Source organism: Ptychodera flava, chromosome 18 (genome assembly GCF_041260155.1).
Source record: "Ptychodera flava strain L36383 chromosome 18, AS_Pfla_20210202, whole genome shotgun sequence".
Classification (NCBI taxonomy): domain Eukaryota; kingdom Metazoa; phylum Hemichordata; class Enteropneusta; family Ptychoderidae; genus Ptychodera; species Ptychodera flava.
Window position 1 is genome coordinate 5,382,418 of NC_091945.1, and position 15,221 is coordinate 5,397,638.

Below are 15,221 nucleotides of genomic sequence, written 5' to 3' on the forward strand. Positions count from 1 at the left end.
TGGTGACGAGATCGTACTGCTGCACCTCTGCTCTCCAGGTCTACCAACTGAGCCAGAGAACTTTTCTTTTGTTGGTATTCATCCAAGAGACTTTTATCTTCGTGTAAACTTTTCTCAAGTTCTCGAATTTCCTTTTCCAATCGCAATTATCGCATTTCAGGTTGTACTGGTTTGAAGCACAATACTGCTGTTTTAAAAGCTTCATTTTCCATTTTCCAATCTCCAACCATGTCCACAAATCAAAATATTGATTTTGCCGCTGTCTCCAGTTTGACCAAAATTTGTAATGATTTCTCTATACAGCTCATGCTTTTAAATGCTTGTATTGCGGCACCATACTGGATTGCAATGTTTGACTTCTTTCTGAGTTACTTTTAAATTTACCAATGAATGGTCAGAAAGCGTGAGCGCAGAATGATGAATTGAAGCCACCGTGATGCGTGATTTCATCCACTTGTTGACGTAAATCCTGTCAAGACGAGTCTTATTATCATTTCTTTGCCAGGTGTAGTTACGGCTGTCCCAATGATAGTGACGCCAACTGTCAACAAGCCTGTACTTGTGAATTAAATTATTAAAATAGCGTACTGCATACAGGTCAGACTCCTTACAATTGATTCTATCCAATTCTTCAAGTCTCTACCGAGAATAATTACACTATCAACATCTAAACTTGATAGCAGATCATTAAACTTTGTAAAACACCACAACCGTTCATTGGAGATAGTATGTCCATACACATTAATAATGTTGACTAGGCTGCCATCAACGTTTGCTTGCACGTGAAGTAAATGTTCAGGAATTGGTTTTGATGAACAAATGATGTGAATTGTAGAGGAAGGCGAAAACAATATAGCGACGCCTGCACTGTTGAACCATGTGACAAAATACAACGTCCTCTCCAAATCAAAGGCCATAATTTTTCATCACTGAGTATGCTGTGAGTTTCTTGTAAAAGGTAACAAGAAGCCGGATTGGTATGCTTGATAAAATCAAAAACTTTGAAGAGTTTAATCGAGTCTCGACACTCTCGAACATAAAGCGTTACACAGGACAGAGCCATGCATGTAAATGGGATTGACAGAAGTTGCTGCCACATACTAAAGAGATTAAATTAAGACTCAATCGCAGTTGACCTACCAGTATTTCTGATATAGTCTTTGATTTTACGAACCAGCTTGTACATGTGGGCTCTCGTTGCGCTGTTCACAGGCTGTGAAGAGCGATATCCAAGCAACATTTTCGCAAGCTCTTTCAAATTTGGATGAATGTCAAAACAATCCTGAATAAACTTCTTTGAATGCTTTGTATTTCCAAGAAGGCTGTAATCTATTGAGTCGATACACTGGGCAGAATACTTGATGTAAAACATTATATACGCACATACTGATTCTGTACACTAAAAAAATGCAAAACTACAGTGAACACTTAGTGTGCAAAGATCTGCATTACGTAAACACATGATCTACATAGAAATACGCTACGTATAACAAGGTATTGGAATGTTCAATATACAAAGATATACGTTGCGTATGCAAGTAACATTGTGTTCCATATACGTCAATATACATAAATATGCTAAGTGCATATCCATCATATCCATATCCATCGATGCATGGGTCTTGTCTGCAATGTTTTGAGAATCAGGAACGAAATTAGAAAGTCCGGAGGAGAACAAGCGATGTAGTGCAAGCTGGAGAAGAAACTGAGGATTCCGAAGCTTGCGTAAAACAAAGATCCGGAGAAAGGAGGGGGGCAATGAAGGGGCTCATACCCTTTCATCATCAGTAACATCATCTACCTTTGAAATTCCGTAGTCGTTCGTTCTGTCAGTGTTCAAGACAGTTTCAGTATCAACTTTTGAAGACGGTTCACGTTAACAATGTCAGTTTCGTTATCATAAACTGTATTTTTGTTGTTTCTCATTACGATGGCCCTCACTGTGCTGCTGCGAGCTATTGTAAGTAATATTATATAGGGCTCAGCCCTTGTTTTTGCGCCAGGGGTTAATATTGGCAATGTTATTTGCATTGACTGATGAAAAATAGAATTAACTGTTACCTCATATATATTTGTATCATAACTATGCCCAGTTTCCCTCTGATAAAAGCAGTTCACTTACGTACACGACGTCAAACCCTGAAGCAGTGCAGGTATAGAGTTTCTGTAATGTTTATAAATGTTGGACAAAAATTGGCAATGTTTACCATGATAACAGCCTATTGTGTTAAACAAGTGATTTATTATGCCATTTTTATCATTGCAATTGTAACCGCACTGCCCACCTTCCACTTTGCAAGCTGAAAACTATAGCGTTCCGTCTAAAAACTGGCAATTTTTGAATCTAGTTGTTGACGCAGGGGTGCTTTTCTAAAATATAATCCAAGCATTCTTTACGTATGCCCCCCTCCCCGTTCATATGCACGACAGTTTTCTCCCTTTTTCTATTTTTATGCGTGATATTAACGATATTTTGTATCAGCGACAAGGTGGATTATAACACTTACTGGCTAATAAAAGAGATGTATTTTATAAATGGCATGTTATAAAATAATAATTTGCACGTTTCGTATTTGTTTATTTACGAGTACTCAAAAAAAACATGGCGGCGCCCATGAAAGTAGGGTACACTTCCGGTTACTCGCATAGTATATTATGAATATGCGCATGCGTAGTCAGTAAGCCGCTGGCGCGACTATCAATAACGTTTACACCAGAAAAGTCCGCGACGTTATGACCATCAACATTATCAACCATAGTTGTGTTTCGTTTTCACGTTGTTGAACAAATTCGTCCTGATTGGAGACAGTCAACGAATCACCACACTAGATTACTACCATCGGATGTTGAGCAAATTCATCGTTGTTGGTCGGAATTTTGACATGTCTTTCAATTTGACAGTCGTTAATTACAGTAGTATTGTCTTTTTCTTGCAATGCAGCAGTTGGTTCGTTTTGGGGTGATTGTTGACAATCACGCTCAACATGTCCCTTTTGACTACACTTGAAACATTTCATTTATTTGGTTGAAAGATACATTCTGTATCTTTTACCTTCGTACTCTACAGCGAAAGTCCTTCCCATATAACATGAAAGTCAGCATCAATCAGTACTAGAGTTTGTCTTCGAAAGGATCCTACATGCCTAAATTGTTCACTCTTGCATCCGAGAGGAATCGCTTTGATTTTGCTGACAAGTTTACCATATGTAAGAAGTTCAGTTTCAATCACATGATTGGAATAAACGGTGAAATCCCTTACACAATGACTTTTGTCGCTGGTTTCACAACAGGTTCAGCTTGAATGGAGTAGCCGTTCAGTTCGAAACCATTGACACACACGTTTTCAACCCAGGTAAATGAGTTGAAATAAACGATAACTGAACCGGAAATATTTGAAGAAGCAATGATATTCTGTGAACCAGTAATCGATGAAATAGCTTGTAGATACCTTTCGACAGAGACTCCTTCCATGGATTCACACTTGACGCCATGTTTCCTCGTGAGGCCAGCAAACGTAGCTAAGCGTCCATTGTCAATGAATGGCGCGGCCATCTTGGCCTAGAAAACAGCACACGGAAACCACTGAAGGAATCCGCAAAAATCTCTTCAATCGAAAATTCAAACAGACAAATAACTTGACAGCAGAAGTCCACAACCAGAGCAGAAACAGAGTAGGAAACGATCTAAGTCCGGAAACACCGAAGGACTAAAAAACCATGGGAAAACCCAGAGCACACTACCACGTGTACACATGCGTAGTAGTAGTAGTAGTAGTAGTAGTAGTAGTAGTAGTAGTAGTAGTAGTAGTAGTAGTAGTAGTAGTAGTAGTAGTAGTAGTAGTAGTAGTAGTAGTTTTTAGTTTTTCAATGAAACTTTTATTCCAATAATAAAAATCGTGTACAAATATACAAAATTGCACTCAGCTGTACACGTCAATCTGGTGCAATCAATAAAATCAAAAGAAATCAAGAAAGGTTCAAACTGAGAATCACAAGCAGCGTTCACCGAAAAACACACAGAAGCACTGAGATTGATACTCCATTGGGTCTTGACGTGGAGACCAAAAACGTCGATGACAACTAGTAGAATAAAATTGACATCAGGCGATGAGATGACTACCAAAGCGTACGTGCATCCAGCCTAAGGTGAAAACCAGTATATAGTAGTAGTAGTAGTAGTTTTCTACACGAACATTTATTCATACTTAAGTCCCTGATCACATTAAATACTAAAAATATGTACAAGGGAACTCAATATGAATAACAAAAGTACAACTCCAAAAATTGTACTCAATTAAAATCACAAAAGGAGAAAACCAACAAACTACAATCATGAAAGAAAAATGCAAATCAGTAAACTAATAATGGAAAAATAGAAAAGGTAAAAAATCAAGTGATGAAACTCAGAAATTCAGAAAAAGTTGACCATTGTTTACTATGCAAATTGCATCATTGAAGGTCCATGTTGAAATGAACAAGTCTGTATTTTGAATCAGTTTGCAATATTCAAATTCAAGAAGTAAGCGTACTCGTATATGGGTCTTAAAAATTTCTAGGGGATCAACTGGATCGATATTATGCATTTTATTTCTTCTCGCAAGATGAATGGCTAACTTCGCAATGGTCGTCACATAAATGAAAAGGGAGATGGCACGTTTACTGACAATGATATTGTTTATTATTGGAGGATTTATGAAATACCAGGAAATAGGGGTGAATTCATTGGTAGAGCTTAGAAGAGAAGTTATTCTTGAGACAAGCTCCAATAACGGCTGTATTTTTGTACACTCGAAAAGGGCATGCATAATGGAATCTGCCATGTCACATAGTGGACAATTAGAATTCAAACGAAAACCAGCACGATGAAAAAAGTTTCCTGTGGCGATAGCTCCATGCATAACACGCCATGAGTAGTCGCCTTCTTCTTTAGTGGTCGGTGACACATAGCAAGCTTTAAAGTTTGGTTTTACAGTATCTGATAAACTAAGGATATCCCTCCATACTGTGTCAATGGCATCTGGACAACAAATTGAATACTGAACTAAGATAAGATATTTATAAATCGCACCTCTTTCCAGTTTATAAAAGGCAAGATTGAGTTCATTTGAGTGGTGTAGTTCAAAACAATAGTGAGAAGGAGACGCATCAGTTGGCTGCTGATTTTCCAGGTAATTACTGATAATTGATTTCATACTATCTGGGATGGCATCATTGATTTCTCTGAGTGTCCGAGTAAGCAAACGACAAGAACGGATATTAACTTTACTAGCAATGTCTGATGCTAACAACCACGTTTCTCATGAGTATCAATTAAATCACCGATTGTTGTAATTCCACCGCGAACAAAACAAGCTTTATTACTGTCACACACGTTGTAAAGTTGTGGGATGAGCGGGTTATGAAAAAGCGGTTCCTTCAAAATCAGATTGATGTCATCAGGATTTCCTTTGCGTATTTTTTCAGTCGACTCCCAACAAGTGAGTAGTTCTTGATGGAATTTTGGAAGAGTAACATTGCTAAATAAAATCCCATCTGTTAAAAGTAACTGTTTCTTGTAATGTAACTGGCCGACAGTGCTGAAATAGAAGTCTGTAAAAAGAAAAGTAGGATGTGGAGAGTCTTCGTATAGATAACGCTGTAGATATCTCAAGCGAAGTGATTTTAGACGTGTAGGAAGATGAACCAAACCCTGGCCTCCTTTATCAAGGGGTAAGCACACTGTCTCGGCAGCAATCCAATGACGGCCTTGCCATAGAAAATCCAAGAACAATGACTGCAGGTGTTGGATGAACTCTTTTGGAGGTGACAAAGACGAGAGTCTGTGAAACAATTTGGATGCTACAAGTTGATTGACGACTAAAACTCTTCCTCGGTAAGACATAGAGAGTGCATAACGGGAGAAATGAGAAAGTTTTGCCTCCGCCTTCTCAACAAGTTCAGTCCAGTTTCGCATTGTGTATGATTCAGAATTCCCTAAATATGTTCCCAGGACTTTCATACCTTTTTGGCTCCACTGGATTCCAAGTGGATTGTCAGTACGGAGATGCCAAGACCCTGTCCATAATCCTTTTGACTTTCCAAGATTGATTCTAGCATTTGAAGCGTTTTGATACACATTTAACCACTTGCTCAGATTGTTCCAGTCTGTGTCATTGGTTACTAAAACCTCAACATCATCAGCATATGCAGACGTACACTTATTCCTTTCATTTGAATTTGGAATCGTTTGCCCAAGAATTCCACTCTTCTTTCCTATATAAAGTTGACCGGACAAATTGCACCCTTGACGAATACCCCTGCGAATCGATATAGGTGAAGTAAGTGAGTCGTTGATCTTGATAAGTGAATAAATATCTCTGTACAGTAACTTGATATAATTTATGAATTTCGTACCAAATCCAAACGCTTTCAATGTTCTCATGAGGTAACCATGATGGACTCTATCAAAAGCCTTTTCTTGGTCTAATGCTACAATTCCAAGTGGTAAATTCAATTGATTGGCAAAGTCAATACTGTCACGGAGGAAGCTGATATTGTCTGAAGTCCTGGAATACTACAGGTTTGATCTGGATCGATTATGTTACCAAGCTTTGGTCTCAAACGAATAGATATGCCTTGGTGAAAATCTTGTAGTCACTACAAAGTAACTAATAGGGCGCCAGTTCTTAATGAGCGTATTGTCTCCACGTTTGGGATGCAGCGATATTACTGCTTTACGGCATGATTGTGGTAGTAGCCCATCTTTAATTGATGCATTCAAAACATCCAACAAATCCCTCCCTATAATCGACCAGACGTTTTATAGAACTCATTAGGGATTCCATCAATTCCAGGTGTACGATTTATTGGCATGCATTTAACAGCATTAGTCAGTCCTCTAAAGAAATATCGTCATCAAGATCTTCCATATCTGCAGGACTAAGTTTTGGTAAATCTTCAAGTACCTCGTCTTTGGCCTGAGCTTCAACAACGTCAGGAGTGTAAAGATCTTGGTAAAATTTGCACGATGATATCTCTTATTTCCGAAGTTTCTTCAGTTATAGCCTGATCGGGTGTTCGGAGTTGAATTATTGGTTTTGATTTACCATTTTCTTTTCTCTAGATCAAAGAAAAATTTATTTGGCGTGTCACAGTCATTGAGAAGGCAAAACCGAGAACGAACTGCTGCTCCTTTAATCTTTGTTGACATGAGAAAAAATAAGATTTTCTTATTATTATTGTATTGTTCTGTAAGTGATGGGTCATCGTGTAGTCTTTTTTCAAGCCGTTGAATATCTTGTTCAAGCGCATTTTTGTTTGCTGATATTCATAGTGATTATGTGCACAAAACTGCTGAGTAAGCATCTTTAATTTGTACTTTCCTATGTCCCACCACACCTGTATTTTATCATAATCATTCTTGTGAATTCTCCAGTTCATCCAGAAATGAGATATCAGGTCTTGATAATGTTGATTACTTAGGATATTTCTATTCATGCACCAAACAGGGCTACGGGTCTTTACTTCTTTCCTTGACAAAATTACTTTCACCAGTGCATGATCGGAAAAAGAAGACGCCGAGTTGTGAATACTCGCAGTCCGAATACGAGACCTCATCCATTTACTAATGTAGAAAGTATCTAGGCGTGCCTTCTTGTCATCTCTATGCCAAGTGTAATTGCGTTGGTTGTCATGGAGATGGCGCCAGGCGTCAATTAATTTGTACTTACGAAAAATCTTTGAAAGAAGATTGCTGGAATGTGGATCTGATTCGACGGTTAAGTGTCTATCCAGAACAGGGTTTAAAGTACAATTAAAGTCACAGCCTAAAACAATTGGAAAGTAGATTGTCCAGTCTTTGGAAGCACCGCAAACGTTCCACTGAATTAGTAGGTGTGCACATGTTGATAATGTGGATTATGTTATCTTCGATATTGGCATGAATATGAAGCAATTGTCCAGCTATTATGTCCGAAGTGGCAAGAATGTCTACATTAACACCTTGCGAAAACAATGCAGCAAGGCCTGCGCTGTTCGTTGTTTTGTGTGAAAACAAACACTAACCACGCCAGACAATAGGCCAGACATTTTCATCTGCATGATAGGTGTTAGTCTCTTGCAAAAGGTAAACATCAACTGGATGAGTCTCTTTTAAATATTCAAAAACTTAATGGCGTTTTAGTGCATCTCTACATCCTCGAACATTTAAGGTTGTACATGACAGACAGGAGACAACCGTGGCAATTATGAAAAAATGATGACTGATTCTCATAACGAAGGAAAAAGTGAATGACTTAGTGCAGTCCACAAATTGTTCTGACGTGCGCTCTTATTTTGTTGGCCAGCTTGTAAACTCTTGCCCTCTGAGCTGAACTGAGAGACTGTGACGATCGATATGAAAGTAGCAGCTTGGCAAGTAATCTTAAATTCGGACAAAACTCTTTGCATTTTTCGATGTATTTATTTGAGTGAATAGTATCTTCGAGAAATTCTGTGATAGACGACGGTGTTATTTTTGATTCTGTTGATTGGAAAGGGTCCACACTACTCGAATCAGACAAGATAGATTCACAGTCCTCTGTGTCATTATCGTCAGTGGAAGCATTGACCATTTCTTGAGAATTTTCAATTGTATCCTTAGAGTGTTGAGAGTTATGGCTGTGTTGAGAAGTGGCTTTGTTGAAATCTTGGCTATCATGGCTGGAAACAATTGAAATCCCGGAAAGTTCGAGAGAAATTGTTTGAGCCGGGGATGACGGAGGAGACGACGGAATTGTGAAACAGAGATCGGGGGTCGGCGGAAAAGGTTGTGAAGGAGAGGTTTGTACTCCCTCTTCATCATTATTGTCATTACTATTCAGTAGAATGTTATTATCGATCAGTATTTCCTTTTCCCTGGCAGAAGGTTGATGAGTACTAAGATCACATTCATTAGTGTTCTCTTCACCGTCTTCACCTCTGTCAGCTGTCTTTCCTATATCATCATCAACCCGTGAATTTTTGGCTACATCAACGTTTGGATCATTTTCTGTTGTATCCATAACATTTAAATGTTCACTATCAATGTCATTTACATGAACTGCTTCAACATCATTTCTATCAGTATCATTGTTATTATTCTCAGTGGATGTGTCGTCAGTATCGTTATTTTTACTGGATGTTTCACGGACCGCAGACTTATCAGCAAAACCTTGATTATTACTTACTGAGTCCAAGTTAGTGTCATCGACATTGAGAGGACAAACACGCTGAACATGACCCTTCTGGTGACAATTGAAACAACGCAATTCATCTGTAGACAAGTATATTCGGTAGGTTTTTCCTTCATGGCGAATATAAAGAATTGTTCCATCAATTGGAGAATCAGTGTCTAATAACATGTAAATCTGTCTCAGACCTTCACTTTTGCAACCAAGTTGAATGGGTTTTTAGCTGGCTTACCATTCTACCAAACCGGAAAAGTTCTGTTTCAATAATGTGATCGGGAATGAAAGGTGGCACTCCAGATGCCGCGATTTTAGTTGCAGGCTTGACGGGTGGTTCAATGTGAGTTGTGAAACCATTGAGATCAAAGCCCGATGTAAACAATCGATCTACCCACGTAATTGAGCTCAGGAAAACTATAATTTCACCATGGACTCTTGACGCAGCAATTATGTTAGAAGGACCTGTAATCTTGGCCACAGCTTCAACATATGATTCAATTTTCGTACCTTGAATAGGTTCACATTTGACAGCATGTTTCCTCGTCAGTCCAACAAAGGGATTCGGGCCAGGTGGACGGGCGTTGGCGGCCATCTTGTATTGACTACACGGCCGGCCTAAATGCCGGAAACCAAATCCTTCAAAATCTTTCCAATCAGTACACGAAAAGCAGCAAATTTAGTCACAAAACGGTTCAACAGTCCACAGAAAACACCGGAAAAAAACTATTTCCGAACGATGATGCACAACAATGGAGAAAATACACTCGAATGGAGAGCACACACTAACTACGTCCACACATGTGTAGTAGTAGTAGTAGTAGTAGTAGTAGTAGTAGTAGTAGTAGTAGTAGTAGTAGTAGTAGTAGTAGTAGTAGTAGTAGTAGTATTTTCAAATATCTTTATTTCACATAGGTCCCTACATACTAAAACCGTAAAAGGAAATTTTTACATTTCAAGTACAAAAGGAAATATAAGATACAAATAAAAGAAAATCACTACAAAGTGATGGTCGGCATTGTACAGAAAACGTCATGAATGACAAAAGAAAATGTCAGCAAGAAAGACATATCTTAAACCTATCACATAATAATTCAAAGATGACACAACCTAGCGATGGACAAAAAACAGGGAAGTTTCTTAAATGTGAAAATTGAGTTGACCATCATGAGTGTCACAAAGAATATCATCAAAAGCCCAAATAATATTAAAAGAATGTAAATTTTCATTGAGACGATGATACTCAAATTCAAGTCTTCATCTGGAGAAAATCTTGGTTTTAAATAAGTGTAAGGAATCAACAGGACCCTGCTTCCTAAACAGATTTCTTCTTGCTAAATGAATACACAACTTAGCCATTGTAGAAATGTAAACAAACAGAGACATTGCACGTCTATGAATAAATACAGAGTTTTTAACAGGAGGATTGATGAAAAACCATGCAATGTTTACAGCTTGCCCAGGTAAAACTAAAGGAGACGTTATAGTTGAAATAACATGTAGAAGCGGTTGAATGTTTGGACACTGAAGGAAAGTATGTAAAAGTGAATCAATGTCATTACAGACAGAACAGTTGGCATCTGAACGAAAGCCAGCACGGAACAAAAAAGAACTAGTTTGATAGGCTCCATGCATAATGCGCCATTGTAAATCTCCTTTCTTTATGATAGGATCACAATAACATGAAGCAAAGTTTGGTTAAATGGAATGTGGAATACTCAAAAATCCATCCAGATGGTGTCTAATCTGTCTGGTAAACATGCATAATGATGAACAGTAGTACATGACGGTATAGCACCGTTGGGTAAGTTAGGGGTTCTTTATGAGAAGATATAGAACATTTAGGAAAGTTAGGAGGTCTCTCTTCCCCATTACCTAGGGGACGTACTTCATTTCCCATGCTAGGGGCCCTCATTAACCAGTCTCTCCCATTGGCTCATTTAAATACCGCAAGTGATATTGGGATAGCAATGTGCTTTCCTGATTGGTCAGTTGCTTAATATCTAAGGCCATCTAAGGGCCAGTCTTGCTCTAGAAGTCCAACCCTCAACAACAACAACAACAACAGCTCAACCTTTCATAACCATGGCAACTCCAATACTGTCATCATGACTACTAGAAGTGTTATTCAGTGAAGGCAGAACGGCCTACTACTTCAACGTTAAGACTAACACCAGTGTCCGGACAATGCTCACTGTCTCTGACCAAGACGAGAGGTATGCTGATGTTCCAGGAAGGAAGAGCTCTGACTTGGCAGAGCCTACTCAGGAAGTGCCCCTGCCTCATGAGACTCCGTCCAGTCAGCCATCAGCAGCTGCTTTGGTCCCTCAACCTTCCAAGCCTGGCACCATTAGTCAAGCAGGTGAGAGACAATTCAGATTTCTTCTGCATGACACAGAGACATCAGCTCGGATTGTGAGTGTGCAGATGTACAAGGGAAATGTGTACGTGGGGATACGTGAATTCTTCAAGAAACCTGACACCAGAGAACTGATACCAACAAAGAAGGGCATCAATATGAATTTGGATCAGTGGAGTCGACTGAAAAGTATTGTGCAGGGTATCGATGAGGCTGCCAAGACACTGATGTGCAATTGACCTGGTACTCACAGACCCGTCTTTCATCCTTTTTTAAGAGCCTTCCTTCAGAAATATGGCGAATAACTTGGACAGGAAAGTGGTAAGGAGAGTGACAAAATATGTCTATGCCAAGTTTATCCTGGACCAAGTCAATGCCATCATCAATGAAAACTGTGAGGGGTGCTGAGACGACTACCCATCTCAGAGGGACCATGAGTGCCTGTACTATGGCGATACCCCTGCAGGTCAACGAGAAGTGATCATCAAATACTTTACGGATGCTGCCAATCGAGTCAACATGCTGGCTGTGCAGAAATCTATTCTTGCCATGGCTGAACTGTGTTACATCACCCTGGATCATAATGTTCCCCTTGGATTACTTGATCTTGATGATCTCCTTGAGTTGTTGTACTACCGCTGGAGTGAAGACCCTGAAAGATGTTTTGAAGCTCTATCGGACAGTCTGTCTATGTATGGAATGGTCTTGTGCAACGACATGATCACCGCAGTTTGTTCCAAATTTAATTGTGCAAGCAGTTAATCATTTCAATTTCCTTCAATTTATAAATGTATATTTTTTCGTACATTACAAGTTTGCAAATAGCGAAGTATGATTGTTCTATGAATGAGTATGATTGATTGCCCCTCCCCTCCCCTCCCCTCCCCTTTATGCTCATCATCCTTGAGAGAAAAAAACAGACGCACATGCTTTGTATTTTCAATTGAACAAGTTTGAAAATTTATTGAACACCAACAGGAAAGCCCACACAAGAACTAGTAACAATGTAATGAATTTGACGTCTAAGTAAAACGAGTCTGTAAAAAGTTAACATCATAAATGTCAAATCAACACCTGTCAATTTTTCAATGAAATCATTCACGAGAAAGTCATTAAAAGTCAAGTCCCCGGTAAACTGCTTCACAATGTTCGACATGGACCATCCCTGGCAACAATGTAGCAGATAGGAAAGGACGTATTGTCCACACACTGAAGAAAGAGGTCCCTGGAGCCTTTGTCTGTTATAGATCCAGTCGAGAGAGTTCCTGTTCAGGAATGTCTTGAAAGGTGTCCTGTTGGGTGGACGTCCGTACGAATCGAAATATTCACCATGGTTGCCATGATGAATAATTGACCACAGGTTCGGTGAAGTCCATTTTCAAGAGTTTGCTCGGAACTTGCTTTCCACAGACATTAAGGACCAGTGATGTCGTCCCGTAATGTTTGAAGTTGAAAGGATTTTTCTTGTATGAATCGTTGAAGGCATTGTTGTCTACCAGACCCAAGACCACACGTTTAGGTACCTGTCCCAGAAAGATGTGGTCTTTGTTGAAGGACATGGTGCCTCTAGGAATAGATAGAACCTTCATCACAAAACAATGTATGGGATACTTGGACGGTCCCTGCTTTAAAGCTTCTGCATGGCCCAGCTGTACCGATGGACTGAGTTTTATTTTCCTGACCAGTAGTGTGGCTTTGGTGACTACAGCTTTGAAGGCTGGATTTTCTGCAGAGCTCACAATGGAAAAGGCATCCTGGCTTCCATTGAGCTTGAGACGTAATTCGACACCATTCATTAGATATTTTGGCTGAAAAAGAGAACCAAATGGATGGGTCCTACCATGTCGACAACTTGACTAGCAGACATGAAGGCATATTGGTTTTTCAGTCCCTTGTTAACTTCTCCACCTTCTTTAGTAGAGTCCACTTCATCCATTTTCAAGTGTTAGTCCTTTAAGAGTACGGCTGAAGCAGTATGGGTGTCTTTGGCCTCCTCACCATAATTCAACAAGGTCTCCAACATCGCTTGGTAGGGGTAAGTAGGGGAAGGGTTGATATCATTTTGCCATTGAGGTGTACATCAACCTGGCTGAACAGTGAATGGAGCCACAAGTTGACGGGACCCATGCTGCATCTTCACCGAGGTTAGTACCATCAGCTTTTGTAATCTTGGCCTTGATCAGAGGGAATGTTGAGGACAGATCGATGTAGTCTTCCCCTGAAACCGAAATTACAAATTCGATGGGTCCCGATTCCACAATGTGGGTCAGGGGATGCACTTCTTCCCATTGTCCCTCTTCCACACTAGCCTGCGTTGGGGAACTGTGAACAAGTCAAGTTCACTCTTGGTACACTCGCAGGAGTATTCATGAAGAAATGCCATGTCAGTAAAAAATGTCAGGAGATATTCTCTTTCGCTTGGCTTTGGAGGAAATGACTCTTTGTTTTGGAGTTTTACATTTTATACCACCGCCGGGGGGGGGACTGAGTATCTGGAACCCCTGCCTGTCATCAACTGTTTCTCGGCTTCCACCAACCGTAGTTTCGCCGAGCGCTTGATGTTACGTCCACTGAGTGCATCACCTGCAATGTTGAGCCCCGTTTTCAACATTTGTCTCCCTAGGACTTTGGCACCTTGTTTGAGCAGTGGTGTGGCTGCACGGAAGGGGCCTCCCAAAATGCCGCCCAAGCCATATCCTCTCTGCATGGCTGCCCCCTGGAATGATGCTCCATTTCTCACCTGATCCAAATAAAACTTCTTGTATGTGGCCGGATTGCTTTCATAGATTTTACGTCTATACGGCATGGTTCAGGCTACAATAGTGTAGGGCATCGTTTTCTGAAGGCTAGTGTCACGATCACTTTCCCAACTTGAAATGACACTTTCTGACCCAAGTTGTCTCTTATGTAGACTTCTACCGTATCAACTTCGCGGTTTCTCAGGGCTTGTGGAAGGTGCTGTTAATCATCTGTCCATGGATCCCTTCAAAATTTTCTATTCTCAACAGCAGTGCAAAGGTATCTCCCACCAACTGGTCGTCAACTAGGTCGCAATACACATACAGAGAAGAGAGGTTTCAAACACTGAACATGAAAGGAGCATCGTTCTTCTGCCTCAAGATGGTATTGGGATAAAATCCCATGATTTCAGCCAGACCTGGTAGAAAGTAGAGGCTGGTACCCTCACTCACATCAGCGGTTACTTTCTTAGACACCGGGTCGAAAGTCAACTGGATGTTGTCGGGTAAACCTTGCTCTCTCAGAGTGGTCAGTATACTTCCAAAATCATCATAGTAACCTGCAGGTATTTTGACAAGTGTTTTTCTATGGTCTTGAATTTTGTACGCCAGCAAGTTTCTGCCCTCGACCACATTGTACCAAGAGAAAGGGTAGTGTATGTCCATCACGGCCACTTCCAGTTTGCCCCGCAGAGAAATGTGTTTGGGTAATTTCACAATTTCTGCATTGTCTGGGAAAACATCCATGGATGCATTGCTTGGTAGCGTCATGAAAAACGGATGTTCAGCCATGATGAAAGTGGGGGTCAGACTGTGACTCTCCGAACAGAGTCATCCCTCTTATAGTTTTGCCAGATCCCTGTCCCAGCTATTGAATTTGTATGGCCAACCATAGCACTTGACCAGATATTCAGTCTTGCCCTTTCTCTTTCTTGTTTTAAGT

General features: G+C 40.1%; 2 protein-coding genes across 2 annotated transcripts; one reads left to right on the top strand and one right to left on the bottom strand.

Moving 5' to 3' along the window:
* The first annotated feature begins 11,368 nt into the window (after positions 1-11,368).
* Positions 11,369-11,779, top strand: LOC139117891 (activated RNA polymerase II transcriptional coactivator p15-like). The gene has a single exon (XM_070681125.1). It carries the CDS (start codon positions 11,369-11,371, stop codon positions 11,777-11,779), a length of 411 nt encoding a protein of 136 aa, XP_070537226.1.
* A 1,086-nt stretch (positions 11,780-12,865) lies between these two features.
* LOC139117892 (uncharacterized protein F54H12.2-like) lies at positions 12,866-13,476 on the bottom strand. Its single transcript, XM_070681126.1, has 2 exons — positions 13,381-13,476; positions 12,866-13,348 (listed from the first exon to the last, which is right to left on the bottom strand). The coding sequence occupies exons 1-2, from the start codon at positions 13,474-13,476 to the stop codon at positions 12,866-12,868; spliced, it is 579 nt and encodes a 192-aa protein (XP_070537227.1).
* Between the last annotated feature and the right edge of the window lie 1,745 nt (positions 13,477-15,221).

Bases quoted from the DNA above. Each gene is read 5' to 3' on its own strand.
- LOC139117892 (XM_070681126.1), bottom strand. From the start codon at position 13,476: ATGGATGAAGTGGACTCTACTAAAGAAGGTGGAGAAGTTAACAAGGGA. The intron at 13,349-13,380 runs GTAGGACCCATC...TCTCTTTTTCAG, and splicing joins CTAGTCAAGTTGTCGACATG to CCAAAATATCTAATGAATGG.
- LOC139117891 (XM_070681125.1), top strand. From the start codon at position 11,369: ATGCTCACTGTCTCTGACCAAGACGAGAGGTATGCTGATGTTCCAGGA.